Source organism: Polypterus senegalus, chromosome 1, assembly GCF_016835505.1.
Source record: "Polypterus senegalus isolate Bchr_013 chromosome 1, ASM1683550v1, whole genome shotgun sequence".
NCBI classification, from domain to species: domain Eukaryota; kingdom Metazoa; phylum Chordata; class Cladistia; order Polypteriformes; family Polypteridae; genus Polypterus; species Polypterus senegalus.
In genome coordinates this window covers 75,508,231-75,531,928 of record NC_053154.1, presented here as the reverse complement: position 1 = coordinate 75,531,928, position 23,698 = coordinate 75,508,231, and the positions used below count along the sequence as shown (strand labels likewise).

The 23,698-nt window shown below is 36.0% G+C and overlaps 2 protein-coding genes across 4 annotated transcripts in view; one reads left to right on the top strand and one right to left on the bottom strand.

The window, feature by feature from the left end:
* Positions 1–258: 258 nt before the first annotated feature.
* On the bottom strand, positions 259–15,652 carry isg20l2 (interferon stimulated exonuclease gene 20-like 2). Its single transcript, XM_039750994.1, has 4 exons — positions 15,519–15,652; positions 12,470–13,210; positions 11,908–12,108; positions 259–2,121 (listed from the first exon to the last, which is right to left on the bottom strand). The coding sequence occupies exons 2-4, from the start codon at positions 13,160–13,162 to the stop codon at positions 1,993–1,995; spliced, it is 1,023 nt and encodes a 340-aa protein (XP_039606928.1). The 5' UTR covers positions 13,163–13,210; positions 15,519–15,652; the 3' UTR covers positions 259–1,992.
* Positions 15,653–15,677: 25 nt separating this feature from the next.
* The window catches only part of rrnad1 (ribosomal RNA adenine dimethylase domain containing 1), a 43,867-nt gene continuing 35,846 nt past the window's right edge, over positions 15,678–23,698 (top strand). For 2 of the 3 annotated variants that reach the window (XM_039750957.1, XM_039750971.1), the window contains exon 1: positions 15,678–15,747. The gene's annotated coding sequence lies outside the window, so the exon portion shown is untranslated. Of the gene's footprint in view, positions 15,748–16,476; positions 17,101–23,698 lie in introns of those variants that run through there. The other variant, XM_039750963.1, reaches the window with a different exon arrangement.

Sequence of the window (23,698 nt, the reverse complement as noted above, 5' to 3'; positions counted from 1 at the left end):
TATGTGTCACCTTGGAACTTAGCAGTGATGTTGTTTTGTCAGATTATACGAAGTAAAAAAACATGCCATCACATATTATTTGTGTGCAAAATACTTCCTTTATAAGGCAAGTGTAAAGATGAATGTATGTAGAAAATGGAGATAATGAACTGTAATACCAACATTAAGAAGCACTTCATTTTCCACAAACTCTGGTGTATTACTTTATTTCCTTTTCTTTACTGTATGTTTTAAACACACCGAATCCGCTGAGATTTGTTTTTTTTTGGTTGAAAGGTGCAGCTGCAAACATGACTTCAATTACAAACAAAATATAATATTACTTTAAAAAGTTACCAGATAGTGGTGTCAACCATATTAGAAAAAAAATGTACTCTTTACCAATCTGTTTTAACTCGGCAATCAATCTGATACTAAAACAAAAACTAAAAACATTTCATTTACACGTAAATGTCTGTTAATCAGAATTGTTAGAAGATGACATATTCTAATAACTGCTTGTTAGCAGCCTACATTCAAAACATTTATCTAAAATAAGGTATTAGACAAAAACTGCAAAATAAAAAAAGAACAATTATTCATTATAAATAAGAATTTTAACTGCAATTATGGACAAAATATTTCTGAGGTAAATGAAAACAATGAATTAAGGCTACATAATTTAAAGCATTTCTGTAGACTTTTACAGATTTAACACAAATTACGGATAATACTTCTCTTTGTTGACATGCTTGGGCATATTTTTTATACTAAGCTAGAGATTAATCTGAAAAACAGCTTACAAACAGGATTTGCCTTTATTTCTTAGAACAAAAACTAATGCTATTTGTGGTGCTTCGTGAGCATGAGTTAACCTGTAGTTAAAAACACTTTAAAAACTGTTCTCGTCAAAATTGTTATTATGTTCCATTGGAGGAATTAGGTTGACAGGACTGGAGAGCTTTGTTGAATGACCTGTTCTTGTCAAAAATTTTCTAATGTTCTAATCTAAAGATCTCATATTATCTGTAATTTACATGCATCTATATGTCCATTGCACACTTTGCTTCAAAAGTGTTGCTGTTATATGGCATTTTCTATAAGATATTTTACTATTTTCAAATGTAATTTGAATTATTTAAAGCTACTGTAGACAACATAATTCTAAATAAAAACTCAGTAAATGGCATAAACAGATGAAAAACATGATTGAAGATATTCTAATGTTTCAAAGCGTGTAAAATAACAATCTATTACTCTTAACCCTTCCTTGAATGTAACAGTAAGATTCAACGAAATAGCTTGAGGTTTTGAATAATCTATTTGCCAGAGCAAATACAACAACTCTATGAAAGTAATGTTCAAAGAAAAGTCAGTTATTCATCTTGACTTATTTTGAACATTACAGAATAAGAACGTTTTAAAAATCATGTGAAAGGAATAATTTACTTAATATGCAAAATTTGATACTGTAATAGATATAGGGTTCACAATTTTTGCTTAGTAAATACAATTACTATAGAAACAGTACTTGTTAATCAGAATGTGCAATACTGTTAAACTGTTGCAGTATTTTAACGTTGCCTATTTTCACCTTGGAAACAAATTTTTGTTTAACCACAATTAAAATGCTTCTCAACACACACATCCTTTAAAAACATGTAATGCAATTTACAAAACCAAGAAAAAAAGAAAGAACAGGTTTCAATTTTTGCTGAATACTTTCCAAGATCACCAACATATTTTCATTGATATATCTGAAAAAAATAGAAATCAAGAAAGCAACACAAGAACAAAACCTTGAACAAATAATAACATGAACTTTAAAGGGAAAAATCACTAGAACATTAAATGCACTCTTCTTGATAAATATGGTTCTGAACATGTATAAAAGTTTTTCAGATGAATTGTAGAGTTAAACTGTATTTTAAAAATTAAACTTTTGAGATGAACACCAGCAGATAATCCTTTCTGAGAGTTGTACAAATCCTTCTTGGCAAATGATGCTAAATTCTAAACTGATACTGTACATTGAACAGCTGGGCTTGAAGCCAGAATTCGCTCCCATTCCAGCTCAACAATTTTATACAGATCCATAGTAGCCTTAGCATCTTCCACAGAACTGTGTCCACTTTCTCCAACCTGTAAATAAGAAAAATGCATTGTTTGGTTTCATAAAACTTTGATATTTTTAAGTAGCTGCTTCCCTTTAGCATTCTTTGTAATTTGCACCTGCATCTGCACTGTCCATCACTGTGAGTATATAAATATATTGAAAGAATCAAACTCCTTTTAAAAAGGTACATTTAGGAAAATATATTTTTAAAAAGTTAAGCATCTAAAGCTATGACAAAAAAAAATCTGAATTTCTTCTAAATATCAATATCATACTAGCACAATTTTTTCTACATGCAAAATAAAAGAATATCTAGGTAATTAAACAACAAGACTGCCCAATGATTTGTTGAACTAGTTGGAATGAAAACACGCAGTCACAATAGTACTCCAGGACACAATTCAAGAACTCCGGCTCTAAGCTAATATCACAGACTCTGAACTGGCAGCTAGGCCTTCCCTGTTAACAACAATATTAAATAAAGTTTACTTTTAAAAACAATGAATAACAAACTTTTTTGCAAACTCACTAAACAATATAAGTTGCCCTTATTTAACATTCACCTCTCAGGTAAATGTAAATATCTTCAGACATTGTCTTGTTTACATACTTGTGTATACAGTAATCCCTCGCTACTTTGCGGTTCACTTTTCGCGGATTCACGACTTCGTGGCTTTTTAAATATAGTAGTAGTATTTCCTAGTCTAAGAACAACAAAACAAGTTTGGTGACTAAGTGTGTTGTAACACGGGCTGTGATTGGTACATGGGAGGGAGACGACAAATCACAGCTTCCCATTTTCTAATCGGGCCCATGATTGGTGCTTTGACTGATGCCCAGATCCCACAGCACCTCCCCTTGTCTCTCTGTCGCGGCCATTACGCTTCAAGCTTTCTCGCTGAGCGGTTTACTTTACACTGTACTGTGTGTGATTTTTTTGTGGTTTCTTTGTGTTGAACTTCGCTTCAATTTTCACCCCCTGCAATGGCTCCCAAACGTGCTCCTTCTTCCAAGGATGATGCTGAGCCTAAACGCCAACGAAGAATGATGACGATCGCTGAGAAGGTGAAACTTCTGGATATGCTGAAGGAAGGGAGAACGTTCACGGCTGTGGCTGCAGACTGGCTAAGGATCTGCAAGAGCGGTCACAGGAATGGGACGGCAATATGGTTCGATTGGTCCAATTTTGCAACAAGGTCGACGACGCCATGACCGCCTACAAGCTGCTCTTCGACCGGAAAAAGAAGCAGCAGCAGCAGCTGCTGATCACAATGTTTTTGCAGCCTCGCAAAAAAGAGCCAGTTCCTACTACTACTATGGATACACCTTCAGAAACCGTGGAAGAGGTGCCCCAGGAAATGGCACCGCCGTCTGAAGAGACGTAAAATACAGTCATCGGCTGCGCAGTAAAAGTCATCATCACCTTCATCGTCATCATTTTTACTGCACAGCATATTTATCACCATCATCACGTCATATATAGGTATGTGTACTTTGCTATACAGTAACTGTAAACTTATCTACCGATTTCATATTGCTTAACAGTTATCCCTGTTATTAATAGAGTAAAGGGTGGGTTGTAAACAGTACAGGGAGGGTTTAAAAACGTCCAAATACACGTTAAATTATTAAATAAATATGGTGTCCCTACTTTGCGGAAATTCAGTTATTGCGGCTGGCGCTGAAACCTATCTCCCGCGATAAACGAGGGATTACTGTACCTTGTAATATTTTGCTGAAGAATTTTTACTTCTGATTACTGCAGCAAGTTTGTTTGGATATTTCTCATCTCATTGGCAGTCCCAGATCATAAAACTGCAACCCAGTCTTCTCTGCAGAAGAGATCAAGGACTCTCAAAATGTGAGATGTTCTGTACACAGCCCATTTTAGGTTTCGGCTATTACTTCCCTTTAGAAGACATTTATCTTTCTTTTTTAGGCTATGTTTGCTTGAGCTGGCTGTGCATTGCAGATTGTTGTGCTGAGAAATTAAATTCATAATTATCTTTAGCTTCTGGCAGTGAACAGAAGCTTTCATCATGCCACCCACAGCTGAGACATTTGTAGAATATGCAAAATGATTGTAATGTTACAGAATAGTTTTGCTAACCTGCAGATCATTTACAAGCTGTAGTTTGTGCTTTACGTTGGTTTGGAAAAAGCTGCTTAACAGCTTTCAGACTGAATCATCTTAAATAAAGACCTTCGTAAATAAAACCACACTGAAACAAATCCTACTTATTATGAGTAATACTATAAATGACACCTCATGGTATCAGAAGTGAATAAATATATCATTTTAGATTAATTTTCACTCCACTAATCCTAGTGAGAGCAGTGGTGGCAACATGTTGAGCTGGACAGCACAAGCCACCCTTTTACCAACTATTTCTGGTGGAAGTCACCAAAAGACAGGCAATATAATTCCTTCACTGATTCTGACTTTTCCCATGAATTTTTTCCCCAGTGTTCCATGCCTGGTGCACAACCTATGAGGGGAGTCTGGTTGCATCTTAACCACCAGTGGGACCTATGAAGCCAATCTGCAAATCCTGAATTATAGTCTCCATCTTCCTCATAGCAGAGAATTGGTGTATTAGCTACAATATCTGGAACTTCCTGCATTTCCTATCTCATCAAATCCTGCAGCCCTGTCATTAGAAAAAAAGCTTTTTTAATCACTGTAGCAACCTCAGCCACAGAGATGAACTCAATGTCAACTAATCTTACATGAAATGCCTCCTTTAAGGAGGGCATATCCACAAGGTTTAGGAATTTCTGAAAATGCTTATTATACGTTTTAATAATACCTCTGGATGAAGTCAAAATTTCCCCATCCTTGATACAAAGTGCCTACAGATGCCCTAAAAAAAACATTCCTGAGACATTAAACTGCTTGACAGAATTTTTTGATGTTGTTTGTCTGCAAGTCCCCTTGTATAATTGTAGTCTAGCTTCTGTGCTTCAGTACTCCATGTTTGAGCAATAAAATATGGAGATAAATGCTCCTGATTATACTCCACAGTTAAATCCAAGAGAACATTACAAAGGAAAAGGGAAATTGCGACAGAATCCTTGAAAAAGGCCGGATAAAGCTGTTATTGCTTGGTGTGTGAAGCTACAATGTGGAAAATCCACATCCACATCCAACTTCTATATTCCTTTAACTCAGTGGTTTTTCAGTATTAAGGGCCAGTGGGGCATCATGCATGGCACCATGTATAGAATTCATACTAAAACATGGCGTACAGAAAGTGGAAATGTGCATATGCACAAAACCATGGGAAAGCCAACTTCCACGCACTTCCACTACATAAATCCCAATCAGCATGAAAACTAACACTCGTGCACGCTCCTGCCGTCCCACCCCGACTCCTCCCAGAATTTAGCATATTTTAATATGCAAATCAATAAAAATGCACTATTTGTTGGCTTGAGCAGTGGTGTAAACAACAAAAGGAAGTCGATCAAGTGATACAGAGTGCAGAGAAACTAAAAAATTGGCACAGTGCCCAAAAAAAAAAAAAAAAGAAGTGGTCAGGTATCAAGTTTGCCATTAAAAGGCGAGTTCTTACCCACCATCTGAGTTTCATACGGAAGGGTGTTAGGGTGCACAGCAAAGAAAAAAAAATAGGGACACAGTGAAAAAAAGGTCAAAATGTCTACTTCAATCTTGGAGTTTATTTTGTCATTAAAGTAGAAAATTGTAAACTCAACCTTAGAATCAATGTTTAATTTACTAGAGTTTCTCACATCTGATTGTAACTAAAGTAGCATGTTAAATGCTTCGAATTCTATGTGTTCTTCTATGTGCTCTATGTGTGTGAATTGTTAAATGCTTCTTAAACAGGCTTTCTCCTACGCCGACATGACACAGAATACATTACATTCATGATAGTTCAGCTATCTGAACAATTTAAATACTAAGATGTATACTTGATATTTTAATGATGACAGGAATTAAAGCATGTATTAAACATGAGGACATGGTGGCACAGTGGTAGCGACAAGCTAGCGCTCTGTCCAGAAATTGTTCCTGCTTACTGCAAGATACTTGCTGCGCTGCGCGACCCTCGATTAAATAGTTTATTGCAGCAATACTGTCTCTATCAAAAGTACTATCCCCCATTCCTGTCATTCCTTTTCTTTCTCCAAGTAACCAATCACCACACAATCAGCTTTGTAATAAATGTCAAGCCATCTGTAAGCTTAGAACACCGGTTCCTCAAAATTTCTTCGTTGTACATGTTTAATTATTCCATCCATCTATCCATTCACGGTTGTGCCAATCCCAGCAAGCATATAGCGTGAGGCAGGAACAATTCCTGGATGGGTCGCCAGCTCATTGCTACCGCTTAGCCACCGCTCCCTCAAATGTTTAATTATTAACAATATATATTATTTAAATTAAGTTAAAAATGTATCTGTATAATGTAATATACATACTGCATTTCATCTTAAAAATTATATCAAGAGATCCAAGAAGATTTCACTTTGGAATCTATTTATTTTATTTTATTTTTATTAATTTTATTACAATCCATACATAGCAATCAAGTTTTTACAAAAAGAAGAATTATGTTAAGAACAGATCGATCCCCACCCCTGAAAGAGAGAGCAAGCCAAACTGCGTAAAATTTAAGGCTTGTAAACATACCTAAATTAATAAATTCTCTGTGCTTTATAAACTTATTTTAAAATATTACTGATTAGATCCTGCCATGTTTTGAAATAAGTCTGTACGGATCCTCTAATTGAGTATTTGATTTTTTCCAATTTCAAATAAAATAACACATCGGTTTCCCACTGACTTAAAAGAGGAGAGTTTGGGTTCTTCCAGTTTATCAGAATAAGTTTGCGTGCCAAAAGTGTAGTTTCACTTTGGAATTTAAATCGACTTAGAAGCGAGTTGTCATCATATGCAAATATGGACTTTCTTCTTTTGAATTCCTTTATTATTATTGTGTGGTACAATGAGATTCAATATGCAAATCCTGCATACTAATTTTCCCATAAAATGATAAACAGCAATAATAATAATACAATAAAGAAAAAATGAAAAATATACAATATGAAAGCATGTACATATAGTGCAGATAGTGAAATGGTTCATAAAATAGCTCCGGTTGTGCAATATTACAACTGTAGTTTTCAGTGAGGTAATTGCACTTATAAGAACAAACAATTCTACCAGGAGCACTTAATGGACTGATTCAGTGCGTTTAGAGCTCTTGGGATGAAACCGTTTTTAAGCCGTGATGTCCCTAAAGGAAAGGCTCTGAAGTGTTTGCCGAATCAAATAGACTATGCACATTGCTGAGGCAGTGTGTGCTACATGCTGTATCCCGATAATTCTCTTTCCGTTCAGCTGCTGTGGAGCTGTGATTCCACACTCAGATTGAGTGAGTTAAAATACTCTGAGTGGTGCACTGAGAGTAACAACGCTAAAGCAGCTATAGTATTTGAAATAGTTTGGCCATTCCATGGACCATTATATTGTTACAGGTTGATTACAATCAGATGCCTTAAACTAATAAATGATATGTGGTTAATTTCAGTGTATTTGATAAAGCCACGCCAGGGATCTAAAAAATAAAGGGAAACCAAAACTGACCCAAAAACTTGTGTACACAGTGGTTTGGGCAGGCATGAGAATGTGCGAGGTTTTATACATCACGATATGAGAGTGGAAACAGGTGTATGCAACATTTTAGTACGTATGCACTGTTTATACATGAGGCCCAAGATGTTGTGCAAAAAATAATATGCGTCACTTAGTAATCTTAGTTATTATTAAAATGTTTATAACACCCTTTTTTTTCTAATTTTCTATCATAGACTCAGTGTAATTACTTGACAAAAAAAAAGAAGCTTGAAGGTCATCTTTCATATTAAAATCAGGACAGTCCTTTAATTTTTTTGTTTTCAAATTGCATTTTTACACTTGTGGTTTGAACTTTTCTCAAATGTGGTACATGGCAGTGAAGAAAGAAAGAACACACAATAAATTTACACACACTAAATTTTAAAACGTCACCAAAGAAGCCCTGCTTGCTTCTTCCACCTTGAAGAAAAGAAGCCAGCAGTATAATGCTCCTGTGACCTGTCCACATTACTGTGATTTTTCGCAAGATATCTGATTCTAAACTTCAGGGGTTGAAGTTTCAATTTAGGTAGTTTATAGCCAATATATCCTCCTGAGCAGGGCATAGTTAATGATATTTTATTTAGTATTTCAATCTATATGGCTGTACTTTGTCACATATTGACAATGGCAAAGATTATTATAACAATCTTATGCCAATCAGGCCAGACGACCAGGCACCAGAATTCCATTGTTTGTTTGACATTTTTGTAAAGTAAAAGATACATTCATTCATGTGTTTTGTTAGTCATTAACAAAATAAAAACATATATTAATAGTTAGACGAGTTCATGTAAAAAAAGTTCAAGAAGTCTGCAGACCAGCTCCAGCAGAATTGTTGCTAAAAACACCATTCCTTTAGTTTAAGGAAAATAAAATAAGAAAGGGGCCATTCTACTGGAGTAGACACATTATGCAAATGGTTTTACCCAATCTAAAAAAAACTGCATAAAATGCCTTTATTTTGCCTAACTTTATTAACAGATTTGTTTGTAAAAACATTTATCTTATCTGGGAATAAAATCATGAATATGACTAAAGGGTTTTACAGGGTAATTTTCATGTCCATGATCTTTGAATAATCTTTTAATAACCAACCAAAAAACTGAAATACAATTTCCTATCCAAGGATTACAATTTTGAAAATAACAGATAAGCCACACCCTGTGGCATTTTCTAGTAACTGACCTGTCATTTGCCTTTTTATTGAGGAAAGCTTTTAAAGACAAATACCTCAGCTATTAACAAGGTCTAATAGGCATTTGCATGTCTGCAAACTGCAAGTAGTAAGTTGCAGAAATTAAGACTATATATGATCCAGCTATTGTGTACTTATTATTGTGAATCTTTCATACTTCTTTAAAGTCAAATATTGCTGACAATTACCTTATTTAATCAGAGCTACTATCTTCTAAAAAAATGCAATCACAATAGAAGCAAAATTTAAAATGACATATTAAAATTTTGACTTTGTCACAAGATAATGCTAGTCTCAAAACTGATAAAGTTAGCTTAATGTATTGAAATAACCAGGAAAATTGAAAGGATGGATGGATAAATGGAAGATATTCATGAACAAAGGGCAAATGCATGAGTTAAAAATGAAAGTATTTTGCTACAATAAAGGTTAGGATGCATTAGAGCTAAATATGTACTCTAAAATCATTGTAACATGAGGTGAAAGCAGAAATAAAACCACAACAAGGATGATTAAATATATTCCTCTACACCCTCACTTCTATCATGGTTATAGCAAAATACCAAATCCAGACAGGCTTCTCCCTGCATTGGTGCTTTAACATATTGTGTTAAAAAACAGTCACTGATTACATCTAAAAACCCAAGCTCTTGTGTTCTGCTATTTGCAAAGAATTTGTCGATCTAGCCTCCATGCTTTACTCTTTCATACACACATATCAACCTGTTATTTTCTCATAATGCAATATACTTTATTTATAACTGGAAGAGAAGACTTAAGGTCACTAAAATGTCCCTGCTCCCACACCTCAGTGCACCTTTAAAGACCAAGGGCCTCATATATAAACAGTGTGTACTCACAAAAATATTGCGTACGCCCATTTTCATGCTAACTTTGAGATGTATAAAAGCTAAACTTGGCATAAAGCCACGCACATTCTCACACCAGCCTTACCCTGTGCGTACACAAGTTTCCACTCAGTTTTGAAAACCAGCATCAAAGCAGTGCTACTGTTCCAGTGTGGTTTTCCCTTTCTTTTCTTTTTTTTTAGATTCACATCCCTGACATGGCTTTATCAAATACACTGAAATCATATGGTCCACAGAATGACTAAACTATTTTAAATACCATCGCTGCTTTAGCGTTCTTCCTCTCAATAAGAACCACTAAGAGGATTTTAGCCCACTGTATCCGAGTGTGGAATCACAGTTGCACAGCAGCTGATCAGAAAATCTACTGGGGGCTGTGTTGTGAGTGCAGAGGATTATCGGAATACAGCATTTAGCACACGCTGCCTCAGCCATGCATACAGTCTATGTGAACTTCTCCCATTCGGCAAATGCTTCAGAGCCTTTTCTGTACGGACCTTGCGATTCAGAAACAGTTTCATCCCAAGAATTGTAAACGCACTCAATCAGTCCATCAACTGCTCCTGGTAGAATTGTTTGTACTTAGAATTATAGTTACCTCACTGTAAACTTGCACCACAGTTGGAATATTGCACAACCTGAGCCACTTTATGAACCATTTGCGCTATCTGCACTATATGTACGTGTACTGTATATTGTACTTATTCTTTCATATGGTGTATTTTTCATTGTTTTTTTATTGTAAAATTATTATTTTAAGTTAATCGAGGATTTGCATACTGAATCTCATTGTACCATACAATAATAGAGGAATTGAAACGTGCGTGCACAGTGAAGCAGTGGTGTCAGTGAGTATGCTTGCTAAAACTGGCATGACCCTGGATGGATAGATGGATGGAATAATTAAACATGTATTATGAAGATTTTTCAACGTTCCTTAAAAGTTTTGAAGAATTGGCGTTCTAAGCTTACAGCTGGTTTAACATTTCAGAGCTTATTGTGGCGATTGGTTACATGGAGAAAGAAAAGGAAGGACAGGAATTGGGGGTTGGTACGTTTGACAGACACAGTACTGCTGCAATAAATTATTTCACTGAGGGTTGCGCAATTCCCAGCTAGCAGCTTGCAGAGAACAATCTCTGGACAGGGCACCAGCTCATCGCTACCACTGAAGCATCTTGTCCCAAGTTTAATACAAGCTTTATTGCATTTCATCATGAAAATCATCATGATATCAAGTAATCCATCTTAGTATTCTAAAATGTTCAGAGAGCTGTAATATCATGCATGTAATGTATTGTAAGTGGAGATCAGTGCCATAAGAGAAAGCTTGTTTAAGAAGCATGTAGTGATTCACACACATATAATATGAAACATTTAACTTTCTACTTTAGTTACGATGGGATCTGAGAAACTCTAGTAAATTAAACAAGATGAAGCTTACAACGTTCTACTTTAATGACAAAATAAACTACCAGAATAACATCAATAACATATCATATCAAGTTTACTCTTAACATAAGCGTTGAGATTAAAATGGAATTGTCAACAAAAAATCAGCATGTTGACTTTATTCCCCACATGCACTTTTTTTCTTCTCCATGACCCTAATACACTTCCGTATTTAACTAAACACTGAACAGGGAAGATGATATTTATATTGATTTGCATATTAAAATATGCAAAATTATGGGAGGAGTCAGGGTGGGACTGCAGGAGTGTGCACGTGAGTTACTTTTCACGTTGACTGGGATTTATGGAGCTGAAGTGCATGGAAGTTGGCTTACGCACGGTTTTATGCATCTGGTCCGTATGCCATGTTTTAGTGTGAGTTCTACGCACGCCGTTATGCATGAGGCCCCAGGTCCCCAGTGAAATTAACTGCATATTTTAAATGGGTCAGAAATTCCCATTTAACTTACAGGATGTGTTTTGGCAGGAGAGCACTCACTCTTAAAGAGGAAGCAGGACTTGAACATCCTTGGTTAGGGACAATGAATGGTCATTTCAGCTAGGAGATATTTAAAGCGATGCATTTTTACAAGTCACAAATTAACTAGAGAAAAACAAACAATTCCAGCAATAAATCATTTTTACTTACCTGAATGTCTTTATTTAAAAGCAGTTTGGTGAGTCTCTTAAGAGAGGCTGTTTCTACCACAGAGATACCAGCTCTCACATTGAGCAGTGGGATGCGTGAAGTGTCACGAGTCAGTGCTGGAGGATGGAAGTAGTTTAAAGCTTTGAAGTCATTGTGAACAGCATGTCCAATCACCACCTTCCCAGACAAGATCTTTAAAATCTCAATATATAAAAAATATGTATCTATATTAGTTAATAATGAAATAATCTGATTGCAATAACCATCATATAAAACTGTTGACTAAATGCACAAAAAAAGTATAATTCTACTGACTATATCACACTACAAAATAAGTTTTTTAATAGTGCCCATTACATACAAGTCAGTGACTTTATGTTCTTGAACCCTAAATGTAAAAATAAAGAACTACAATTTTTGTTTTTGACAATTCTCTGTATTGTTTATTGTACAATACATTTGGTTTTCAAAATAATAGAATTCAAATATTTTCTCTCAGAAATATTCTAAATATGCAATAATGGTATACAATTACCAAAAAAACATAACTATCCATTTTTACCTCCTTCTGGGCCTCTTTAAAGGGAATAGCATTACGTAGGTGGTGCTTTCTGATACCACTCCATCGTGTGCGGTAATCAGTCACAGGATTCACAGGCATAATGTACTTATCATACATTATATCACCATGGTAGCCCACAATGCTACATCGAGCCAGCTCACTATGTCGTCCTTTGGGACCTGTACCCACCATCTCACAGTCCATAGCTAAATACTTCAAAGGTTTCCCTGCTGAGGTTAGCCCACTCTGAAATTGTTTCAGCAATTCAGTATTTGGAAGCGGAAGACCAGAAGGTGAACAAAATGGTAGATGAAACGAGGCAGTACTCAGGCTCTGATGAACCGGAGTGCTGGAAAAAGCAACAGGTGTTGGGAGCAAAAAAGCAGGTTTTGACTGAATGGTGGAAGTGACGTGGTTTTCAATAATACTGCTACAAGATTTTGATGCAGGTCTAGACTCTTGTTGATGGCACTTCTGCACAAGTCCATTTGGCCATGACTTGCTGCTTCCTGGCAGCATCTTTGGAGGGTAACTGGGATCTTGCAATCTCTTCTGTCTGAGGAAACCCATTTTCTCTAAATATTTTCTCCTTTTCAGAAAGGCCAAATGCTTCTTATTTGACCCTTTGTCCTTTTCTTGATTCCTGCATGAACTACTATCTGTATAATCCACATTCAGCATGATGTCTGACATGTTGAAAAAAAATTAAGGGTCACTTCAGAGTTGCCTTTTAAAAAGGGTCTGTAGAAGACAAAAGGCTTAGTGTGAGAAAGAAACACAGAAAAAGTAAAAAAAAAAAACAGACAATGAAGAATACTCTACAGTATTTCAGTATTTCTCTGCATGCGATTGTTAAATAAATTACTCTGAAGAGTTTTAACTCTCACTTGCACTGGATGCAACTTGTTTGTTTATTTCTTCCTTGAATAACAATTTATGTTGTCATGTGTATCAATCTAATTGTCCAACTTTGCAGTTTTCAAGATGAATTTTGCTTAATGTCAAGGCAAGCCATAATTGCCAATAAAGGATAGTTAATTGCCCTCAAGTGTTCTTGTACTTAATCCTGAATTACAGTGCATTCAAGAAATATATCAAATGATTTATTACTCGTGAACTGTGAAGTTCTTCCCACTCTTGAAATTGTAGAGCAAAGTATCTATGAGTTAAATAAATAAAAAAAAATACACAAATACAAAAACACATCATTAGGAAAGCTATAGACTTGATTGTCTACACTTTATTAGAGTTTTATGCAAGAAGTAATTAAAACATGATTCCGGCATAATGCTAGTATGTATAAGAAATCATTTCCATTTAAAATTGGACTATGCTTCCACTCTGCTTTGAACTATTTTCAATTAAAAACCCCAGGTTCAAATATATGTAAAATAGATGTTTATGTAAAATACTAGCACTTTCCTTTCTGCAGGAATGCAAATACATATATACTTGGTGAAGTTTGATGTTGGATGCGCTAACTTATTAGCTATAGGGAATATGTATGTCTATTAACAGACAGAAACAATTTCAGAATAACTAAAAAGAAAGGAAATTAAAATGGTAAAGGCAGATTTATCCGTCAGAATATGGTTGACAATGGTATAGTGGACTAAGTAAGTTAAGTTTATTTTTAACTGTTTTAATACTATAGCATTTAAACAGAAAGATAAACATATATATTATAAATATAGAGAGAGAGCTTCACAAATGAAACATCAAAAATGAATGACAAAGAAATTGAATAGATGGAATATTAAATATTTGTTTAATACAAAGTGATTTACAAATAAAACAACATACAATTATAAAGAAACGTGATAGATCGAAAATGAAATACTTGTTTAAAACAGATTGGGTCACAAACAAAATAGAGCAGGAGAAAATGAGCAGGACAGTTACATTAATGTGCATATATATTATGATTGGGGCTGAAATAGGGTCCACTTCAAAATAAAAGCCACTGACCCAACCATTAAAAGGATGAATAGGAATTTCCAAAACAAAAGCCTCAGTTTCATTTAACTGTTGAGTCAGTAGAAGTGTTTTTGAAGATTGAACTTAACATGATGTTCATCACATTTCTATGTACTAACGCTCAACAGCGTGTAGCTTGGACGGAACCCAATCTACAATTTTTCGGAATCCGAGAGAATCTGATATCTACTGATTGCATGACAGACAAACGTTTAATTTTTCACTTGATAAAATACTAGTAAAACTGCCATCCTTTATGTTTTCATTAGTTATCCTCGTGATGTGAGCAATCTATGACATAATAATTAATGAAAGTGACAAATTATCAAGACAGAACTTGAGCTAGCTAGCTAGCACTACATACTGTTGGTGCAAGGATGCAGAGTTTACTTTTGCTTTCTCTTTCTGTCTATGAGGAGGCATGCACTTTCTACCAGGGTGTGTGCTCATTTTTTTTTTTTTTTTTTTAAGACACTCCTTCACGTTCATTCATTGATTGATTGATTTCAAAGATAAGCATGTTAGGATAACTGGCAACTTGACATTTTCCTAGAAAGGCTATTTTTATTAGTGGGCCCTTCCAGGGTTAGCCCCTGCTTTTGGCCAGGTCTTGGACCATGTAATCGAAGTATGAACTAAGAAAACTAAGCAAACCAACTGTTGATAGTTTAAAATATAACTTTATGCAGTTGCCCGAAATGTTTAAAAAAAATCAATAAAACCGTTAAAACTATAACAAGATTTAGAGGATTAGGCAAAACAAAGTATACGGGAGAAAAGCAATTAATCGCTTTATTCATGTATTCAACCCGGAAAGTGTTCAACTGTCGTGATTTCCGTCCAGAGAAGATTTTAAAAGGACATAATCCTCCAAAAATATAGCAAACTACTAATCGGGTACTTACAAAAAAAAACTAATATTACTATTAAATTTAAAACCACTTTTGCTTCTGACTATATGACTCGTCATCAAATAAAAGTATTTTAATAATAGCCTGTATAGTGCCTGTCAACATGGGTCGGGAAAAAACAAAACAAGATTAGAATCAATCGCAGTTTAACATTAACTCACCGTTGTCGAGTGTCCTCATTAAAATGACAGCAAAAAATACCAATATATAAAGAAAGAATTATATAAATAACTGTGCCTCGTACTAAAATGTACCAGACGAATACAACGTTGTTGTAACAATTCGCTGTAAAACAGGAAGTTGAAAGCAGGCGACTGCATGGCTTACTGGGCAGATCACTGCCGGGGCACACGAAGGCGAAGTCGTCGGCTGAGAACTGCTTCCTGTCAGGTAACTGTGTTTATACTAAATAAATGGGTTCATTTAGATGGTTTTGAATGGTGTTTACTGGAGAGGCTTGAAGAGAAAAGCATTACTGACTTCGAACTGAAAAAATCACTTTGATCCTCGTAGCATGAATGGACTTGAATCGGACTGTCCTACGTGTGCAACTTGCTGTATTGTTTTTACACGCGCTGTCGTTACTTTCATTCCATAGAAATGCTGCCGGTTTCATTGGCAAATCTAAAATACCGAGGCGTGCGGTCTAATGGATTTTATTCCAAAGCCAAGCTGCCAATTTGATATTTAAATGTTAAAATATATACTTGTTTTTGCGGCCATGGACGAATAGCAGTGACAAAGCAGAATTCTTATCTAACTGCCATTGGGTCACTCGAACCGCGACTGTTAAGTGCCTGCAACAGTAAGTAATACAAAACGAGAGCTTCCATTAACTAACAAAAGCGAAATATACCGGGGCAGTGACTTCTATCCCAAATATATCTGCTCTCAGTTCCTATTAGAAGAGTGTCTGTTGATTGCCTAACACGCAGGTTTTATGCTGGCACAATCCTTAGCTTTTGAGATATTTAAATGTGAAGGATGCCACTCTCAGTCCTCATGCCCATGGGCAGAATGGCCACATTTGAGTTAGTGTAGCTGGCGCAGTGACATCAATCTTAAATGACTGACCTCAGTTCCTGTTATGGAAGGTTCTGTAAATTATAGTCTGCCCTTGCTTTATGGAGACACAATCAAGCATTTGAGGATAGTCAAAGTAGAAGACTGCCAATGCAATCCATATGCCTGTGTGCTGGGAATGGGCATGTTTGGGTCAGCGTTGCTGGACCGCAACACCGATCTCAGATATCTGACCCTAGTTTCTATTAGAGGAGGGTCTGTTGATTTCACCCCATCCAGGTTTTATGCTATCTGGCCACAGTTCCTATTAAAGCAGGTCTGTTGATTGCACCCCACCCAGATATTATGTAGAGTGCTTTTCTTAGCTCTTATGTATAAGGGCTAAAGAGGCTTTTTTCCCTCTTTTTATTGTTACTCAAAAAACATACATTGAAGTCCATCAGCAACCAGACATATTCATGTAACAAATGAAATGCATATGCTTGATGATGAAGAGAAAGAAATAAACAAAAACACAAATAATCACCAGTTCCATAGGTGTCCTGGAGCTTGAGTGTACCCCCAACATTTAAAAATATAAACATGACACACTGCCTACTTATATTCATTATATTCTATTATTACATGACTTTTAAAACCATTATGTTGCTTTCCAGTTGGAAAAATCTTTCAACTCGCCTCACAGGAAGGACAGCACCGGTCTGCTAGTGTTTCTCATTTGTAAGTAATGGGTTTTGTCTTCTGTAAGAAGTGTGGGAAAAATCAGTTCTCAGATGCATCATAATTCGTTATCTTAAGTGATTCTGTATGATGCATACAACTCCATAATCAGACTTATGAATTAACTGGAAAATATGTATGGTACAATACATTTTCAGATAGTATGCTGATACAGTTGGACCAAAATGATAAGTAAGGCTTACAGTGTATCCTTCCTTCAAAAATGATACCAAAATTCCTTGCATTAGAAGAAGGTCTAATGAGATCATCATCAAGAGTGACTAAAAAAGGAACTCATTTTCTTAACTTGTGCTTTAGTGCCAACTTGCATGAGTTCAGATTTGTTGCAATTTAATTTTAAAAAGTTATGCTCCATCCAGATTTTAATACTGATTTTAAGTACGGATTCAGGTAAAAAAAATACAAGCAAAGAAGCAGTCCATCAGACCTGTACTCTGTTAGGTGAATCAATGAAATGTGTGTCCCCAATAAATGTGAAAAGTAAATTGAGGCCTGAATTAGTGCTGGGAGGTAACTCGGTTCATACCAAAACCCGTTTTTTATGTTTGTTATGATATGGATTTTTCTTATACCGCAACACCGGTTTAAATAGCCTAAACAACATTCGGAACATGGGCTAGCAGGAAAATGTTTAAGGGGGGACCTTTTTAACTGCTACACCTCTAAACACGCATGCAACAGAGTACATGCGTTAGTGGAGGTAAATTGAGCGATGAAAATGGACAGAGAACATTCCGAAACTGAAGCTGTAGCAGCTGATAAAGTTGAACATTATGACACAGAAGAACATTTGCTGAAAAAAGGAGCTGTATCTGTTGACAGGAGATACTTTGATTTTAAAAAGTCGGATGTGGACCAAACAACTATTTACTGCAAATGCTGTCGAGCTAAAGTTGTTGCCGGAGGTGGCAACAAGAGCAAATTGCTGCACCACCATACCCGCAACATGCTTTGGAGTACTATGAATGTATGGAACTAAGATTTGCACCCTCTACGCCCACAGGTAAAACTGAAAAAGCTAGAGGACACTCGAGTCAGACGTCACTTGTAGACGTGTTTGCTAGAGGTAGCGCTTACGACAAAAAAAGCAAGCGGTGGATCGAGATAACCAACACCATTACAATCCATATAGCTAACGTGTCAGTGGACAGAGATTGTTAACATTAACAGAAAGTTTAGTTGGTTTACAAAAAATATTTACTATTTATTCCTTTTCTAAGACCTGTTCAGTGCAATACAACTTTTGACAAGCATCTCTGGATATTTTACAAAGTCTAAATGCCTCTTTGGATGGTTGAAAATATGTTGTCAAAATTATAGTTTGTTGTTTTCAAAATTTGTTCAATAAAAAGGTTCTATATTTTGACTGCAACTGTCATGCAGTGTGATTCCTTCTCTTTATTAGTGCCACACCCTTTAAAACTATCACTTTATGGGGCCATGCAAACCTGTATTAATACTTGTGTGCTCATTAAAATTTTATTTTGTACAATGAACAATTCTCATGACAGTGGAATAGGTTATTCTTAGCCACTCTACTGCAGTAATTGCAGTGGAAAATGTGGATTACATCCACTCATGCATGGGAAAAAAATACCGTCGAATACCCTGAAACCAGTATAATTTTGAAAAATACTGTTGTACAGAATTTTGTTCATACCGCCCAGCACTAGCCTGACTAGATCTGTAAAGGTCAATGGAGGCGTGAAGCCACCCGCATACAAATCTGTATACCTATGCAGTTTGTTTACTTTGATTCAATTTCCTGTTCATTGTACTCCACATTTATTTGTGTACAAAGTGAATATTATACAAGTTTGTCTACTTGATTCTCTATTATTGCACTGTACAGTTGTGGCCAAACGTTTTGAGAATGACACAAGTATTGGTGTTCACAAAGTTTGTCGCTTCATTGTTTTTAGATAAAATTTTATCGGATGTATCTATAGCATACTAAAGTATAATAACAAGCATTTCATAAATTTAAAAATAAAAAGGCTTTTATTGACAATTACATTAAGTTTATACAAATAATCAATATTTGCAGTGTTGCTCCTTCTTTTCAAGACCTCTGCAATTTGCCCTGGCATGCTGACAATCCGCTTCTAGGCCAAATCCTGACTGATGGCAGCTTATTCTTGCATAATCAGCGCTTGGAGATTGTCAGAATTTGTTGGTTTTTGTTTGTCCACCCGCCTCTTGAGGATTGACCACAAGTTCTCAATGGGATTAAGGTCTGGGGAGTTTCCTAGCCATGGACCCAAAATTTCGATGTTTTGTTCCCTGAGCCACTTACTTATCACTTTTCCCATATAGCACGGTACTTGTTCATCACCAAACAGTTCTTGGGTGGTTGGGAGAAGTTGCTCTCAGAGAATGTTTTGGTACCATTCTTTATTCATGGCACAATTGTGAGTGAGCCCACTCCCATGCCTGAGAAGCAACCCCACACATGAATGGTCTCAGAATGCTTTACTGTTGGCATGACACAGGACTGATAGTAGGGCTCACTTTTTGTTCTCCAGACAATCTTTTTTTCAGATGCCACAAACAATCGGAAAGGGGATTAATCAGAGAAAATGGCTTTACCCCAGTCCTCCGCAGTCCAATCCCTGTAGCTTTTGCAGAATATCAGTCTGTCCCCAATGTTTTTCTTGGAGAGAAGTGGTTTCTTTGCTGCCCTTCTTGACACCATGTCATCCTCCAAAAGTCTTTGCCTTACCGTGCTTGCTGATGTACTCGCACCTGCCTATTGTCATTCTTGAGCAAGCTCTGCACTGGTGGTGCTCTGATCCCGCAGCTAAATCAACTTTAGGAGACGGTCCTAGTGCATGCTGGACTTTCTTGGGCACCCTGAAGCCTTCTTCACAACAACAGTGGAAATGTTTTTTATTTGGGACTTAGTTCATTTCCATGGCAAAGAGGGACGTTGCAGTTAATTGCAATTCATCAGATCACTCTTCGTAACATTCTGGAGTATATGCAAATTGACATCATAAAAACTGAGGCAGCCAACTTTGTGAAAATTAATATTTGTGTCATTCTCAAAGCTTTTGTCCACAACTGTACACTCGGTTGCATTGTATTGTAAACTTTTTTCATGAATAGTTTCATGTGGTGTGACTAAAGTGTAATTTGTATGGAAGCACTATATAGACCATATCAAACCAGTTTTGTTTTCTTTTTTAGCCATACAGTGGTGATATATTGCATTTTCAATTATTACATGCATGTTTAAGAGTTTCACTCTGTACTTGCAGTAGCCCTACTTTAGCGTCACTGAGATCCCTTCTTTAAGCTGTCATAGCCTTTTTAATGAGCACCTGATTCTACCCATTTTTTAATACATTACCTTAAGCATGGGTTGATGTAGTTACTTAAATATCATAATAAATACACCTTTGGAGAAAAGCCTACTTTCATCATGATTTGAATCCCTCATTCTGGTTCTAAGAGAACACTACAGCAGAATACAGTCTAACCATTTTTAAAACAATGTTTAAAATTTTTACATTCTTAAACTTGATCGGATAGAAATATTTAACTGTATAGTTTGCTCTGTAAGAAATTTCCAGAATTGTTTTTTACTTTTACTATTTATATTGCCCAGAAGTCAGCTTATTAATTAATTACTTTATTTGTAAACCTTAATTTAATTCACTGCTTGGGAGTGGAGCCAGTAGTGGGTACATGGCAAAAACCAACCTTCAACAGACCACCCGTCCGTTACAGTATTTACTTAACTTAATGTTTAAATTTATATAACAGTGTAAATATGCACAGGCACCTGTGCAAATATTAAGCAATTCCGTAACATTCATCCATTCTTCCAAAGCACCACAGCTTATCCTAACAGTGTTAGGAATAAGGTAAGGATTAACCCTTCTTGGGACATATTTAATCAAAGTACAGACTCCTTATTGCCCCAATTTAGGGCATAACTTAACAGAGTTAACACATGTACAGTAGATTTGAAGACAGTATACACTCTGATGTAGACAGACACTGGAGCAGTAGATGATCCCCTCATTCCTTTGAGAAGGTAAATTGTAATGTTAACTACTCTTATCACTATGCCACCTATCAATCACATGTCTTGTTTAAATTTCTTAAAGAGTAAAACTTAAACAGTTGAGCATTTTTGAATTAGAATACAAATAAATTAGATCATTAAATTTTAGTTAGATTCAGCATTCAAGTGAAAACTAGCAGGCACAGTGTTTCCCCAGGACCAGCAATGTGAACTGTATTATTAAGCTGAATAGAAGCCAAGGTGTTCTGATGACACAGTAAGAACTGCATCATATGTAAACCATGTACTATGTAGTCTAACCATAAATTTGAACTTGAAAAACAGGTGAAAAAAAGGAAACTTCGAATGGATTAGTTGGTCAAATGAAAACTATGTTAAAGCACTACAACTAAAATGTCACTCTGCGGGAAATGTAATTTAAGAAAAGCTAGATAAATACTGGGAACTGTAGCCTGTAGCAGGGAATTAAAAAACAAACAGTCCAAACAGTTAAGAGGTAGACAGAAACATTCAAGCGAAGACCTTGACAAAACACCAGCATTTTTCCAGAACTGTATCACTAAGAAGTGAAGCAAAATGACACGTTTTATTAGCTAACTGAACAGATTACAATATGCAAGCTTTTGAGGCAGCTCAGACCCCTTCTTCATACAAGTTGCTTAACTTCTCATTGCACCCCTACATTTTTCTGAGGTCTTCACAAGTGAAATTGTAGAGGGAGAAGTGCTGCTCAGATTAAATAAGCTGAAATCAAACAAATGACCACGACCAGATAATATTTGCCCTCGAGTTCTTAAGGAGGCTAGCGAGTACATAAATAAACCCTTGACACATATATTTTTAGGAAGTCACTGCGCACTGGAGAGATTCCGAAGGACTGGAAAATGGCAAATATCATCCCATTATATAAAAAGGGCGACAGGGAAGATCCAAGCAACTATAGGCCAGTAAGGTTAACACGCATTACAGGAAAATTAATGGAAGGAATTATTAAGGATAAGATTGACCAACACATGGCAAGGAGAGGAGTTTTTTTGAACAGTCAGCATGGGTTCAGAAGAGGGAAGCTGTGTTTTACTAATATGCTGGAATTCTATAAGGAGGCAACAAAGGGATATGATCAGTGGAAGTGGAGCATATGATATTATTTATCTTGACTTTCAGAAAGCATTTGATAAGGTGCCACATGAGAGGTTGGGCTTCAAACTAAATGAAGTGGGAGTTCAGGATGATGTTTTCAGATGGGTGCAGAATTGGCTCAAACACAGGAAGCAGAGGGTGATGGTTTGAGGAACCTCATCAGAATTGGCCGATGTTAAGAGTGATGTTTCACAGGGGTCAGTGCTAGGACCGCTGCTATTTTTAATATACTGTATATAAATAAATGATTTAGATAGGAATATAAGTAACAAGCTGGTTAAATTTGCAGATGATACCAAGATAGGTGGATTAGCAGATAGTTTGGAATCTGTTATTTCATTACAGAAGGACTTGGATAGCATACAGGATTGGGCAGATTTGTGGCAGATGACATTTAATGTCAGTAAATATAAAGTATTACACATAGAAAGCAAAAATATTAGGTTTGAATACATAATGGTCGGTCAGGAAAATCAAAAGTGCACCTTATGAGAAGGGTTTAGGAGTCATAATGGACTCTAAGCTATCCACTTCCCAGCAGTGATCAGAAGCCATTAAGAAGGCAAAGAGAATGTTGGGTTGTATAGCACAATGTGTGAAGTACAAGTCCAGTTAGGTTATGCTCAGGCTTTATAGCACACTGTTGAGGCCTCATCTGGATTACTGTGTGCAGTTTTGGTCTCCAGGCTAAAAAAGGACATAGCAGCACTAGAAAATGTCCCTAGAATACAGGGGTTGAATTGTGAGTAAGGATTAAGAGAGCTGAGCCTATACAGTTTAAGCAAAAGAAGATTAAGAGTTGACATGATTGAAGTGTTTAAAATAATGAAAGGAATTAGAACAGTGGATTGAGACTGTTATTTTAAAATTAATTCATTAAGAACAAGGGGACACAGTTGGAAACTTGTTAAGGGTACATTTTGCACAAACATTAGGAGGTTACTCTTTACACAAACAATAGACACTGTGTGTGCAGGAATAAGCTAGCAAGTAGTGTGGTAGACAGTAAGATTTTAGGTACTTTCAAAACTCGACTTGATGTTTTTTTAGAAGAAATAAGTGGATAGGACTGGTGAACTTTGTTGGTCTGAATGGCCTATTCTCGTCTAGAGTGTTCTAATGTCATAATGGCTAACATGGTACAACCCTGGTACTCCAAGATCAATAGAAAAGCAAACGTTTCTGGCAAGTAACTTTTTTCTCTATTTGAGAATGTGATATCAATACAATGTAATTCATTAATAATCTACTTGTATTTAGCACTCTATTAAAAAGACACACAGTTAAGTTGCCTACACATTTTTTTAGCTTTCAGTCATGAGTGGAATACATTTTATCTTTTTATCTTCATGAATGTTTAAATTCTTTGTCCTTGAGTAGTTTAAAAACACATGCCATTTTAAT

Coding starts and splice junctions, on each gene's coding strand:
- isg20l2 (XM_039750994.1), bottom strand. CDS start 13,162: ATGTCAGACATCATGCTGAATGTGGATTATACAGATAGTAGTTCATGC. Junction 12,109..12,469: donor TTAAAGAGGCCCAGAAGGAG/GTAAAAATGGAT, acceptor TTATATATTGAG/ATTTTAAAGATCTTGTCTGG. Junction 2,122..11,907: donor TTTTAAATAAAGACATTCAG/GTAAGTAAAAAT, acceptor TCTTATTTACAG/GTTGGAGAAAGTGGACACAG.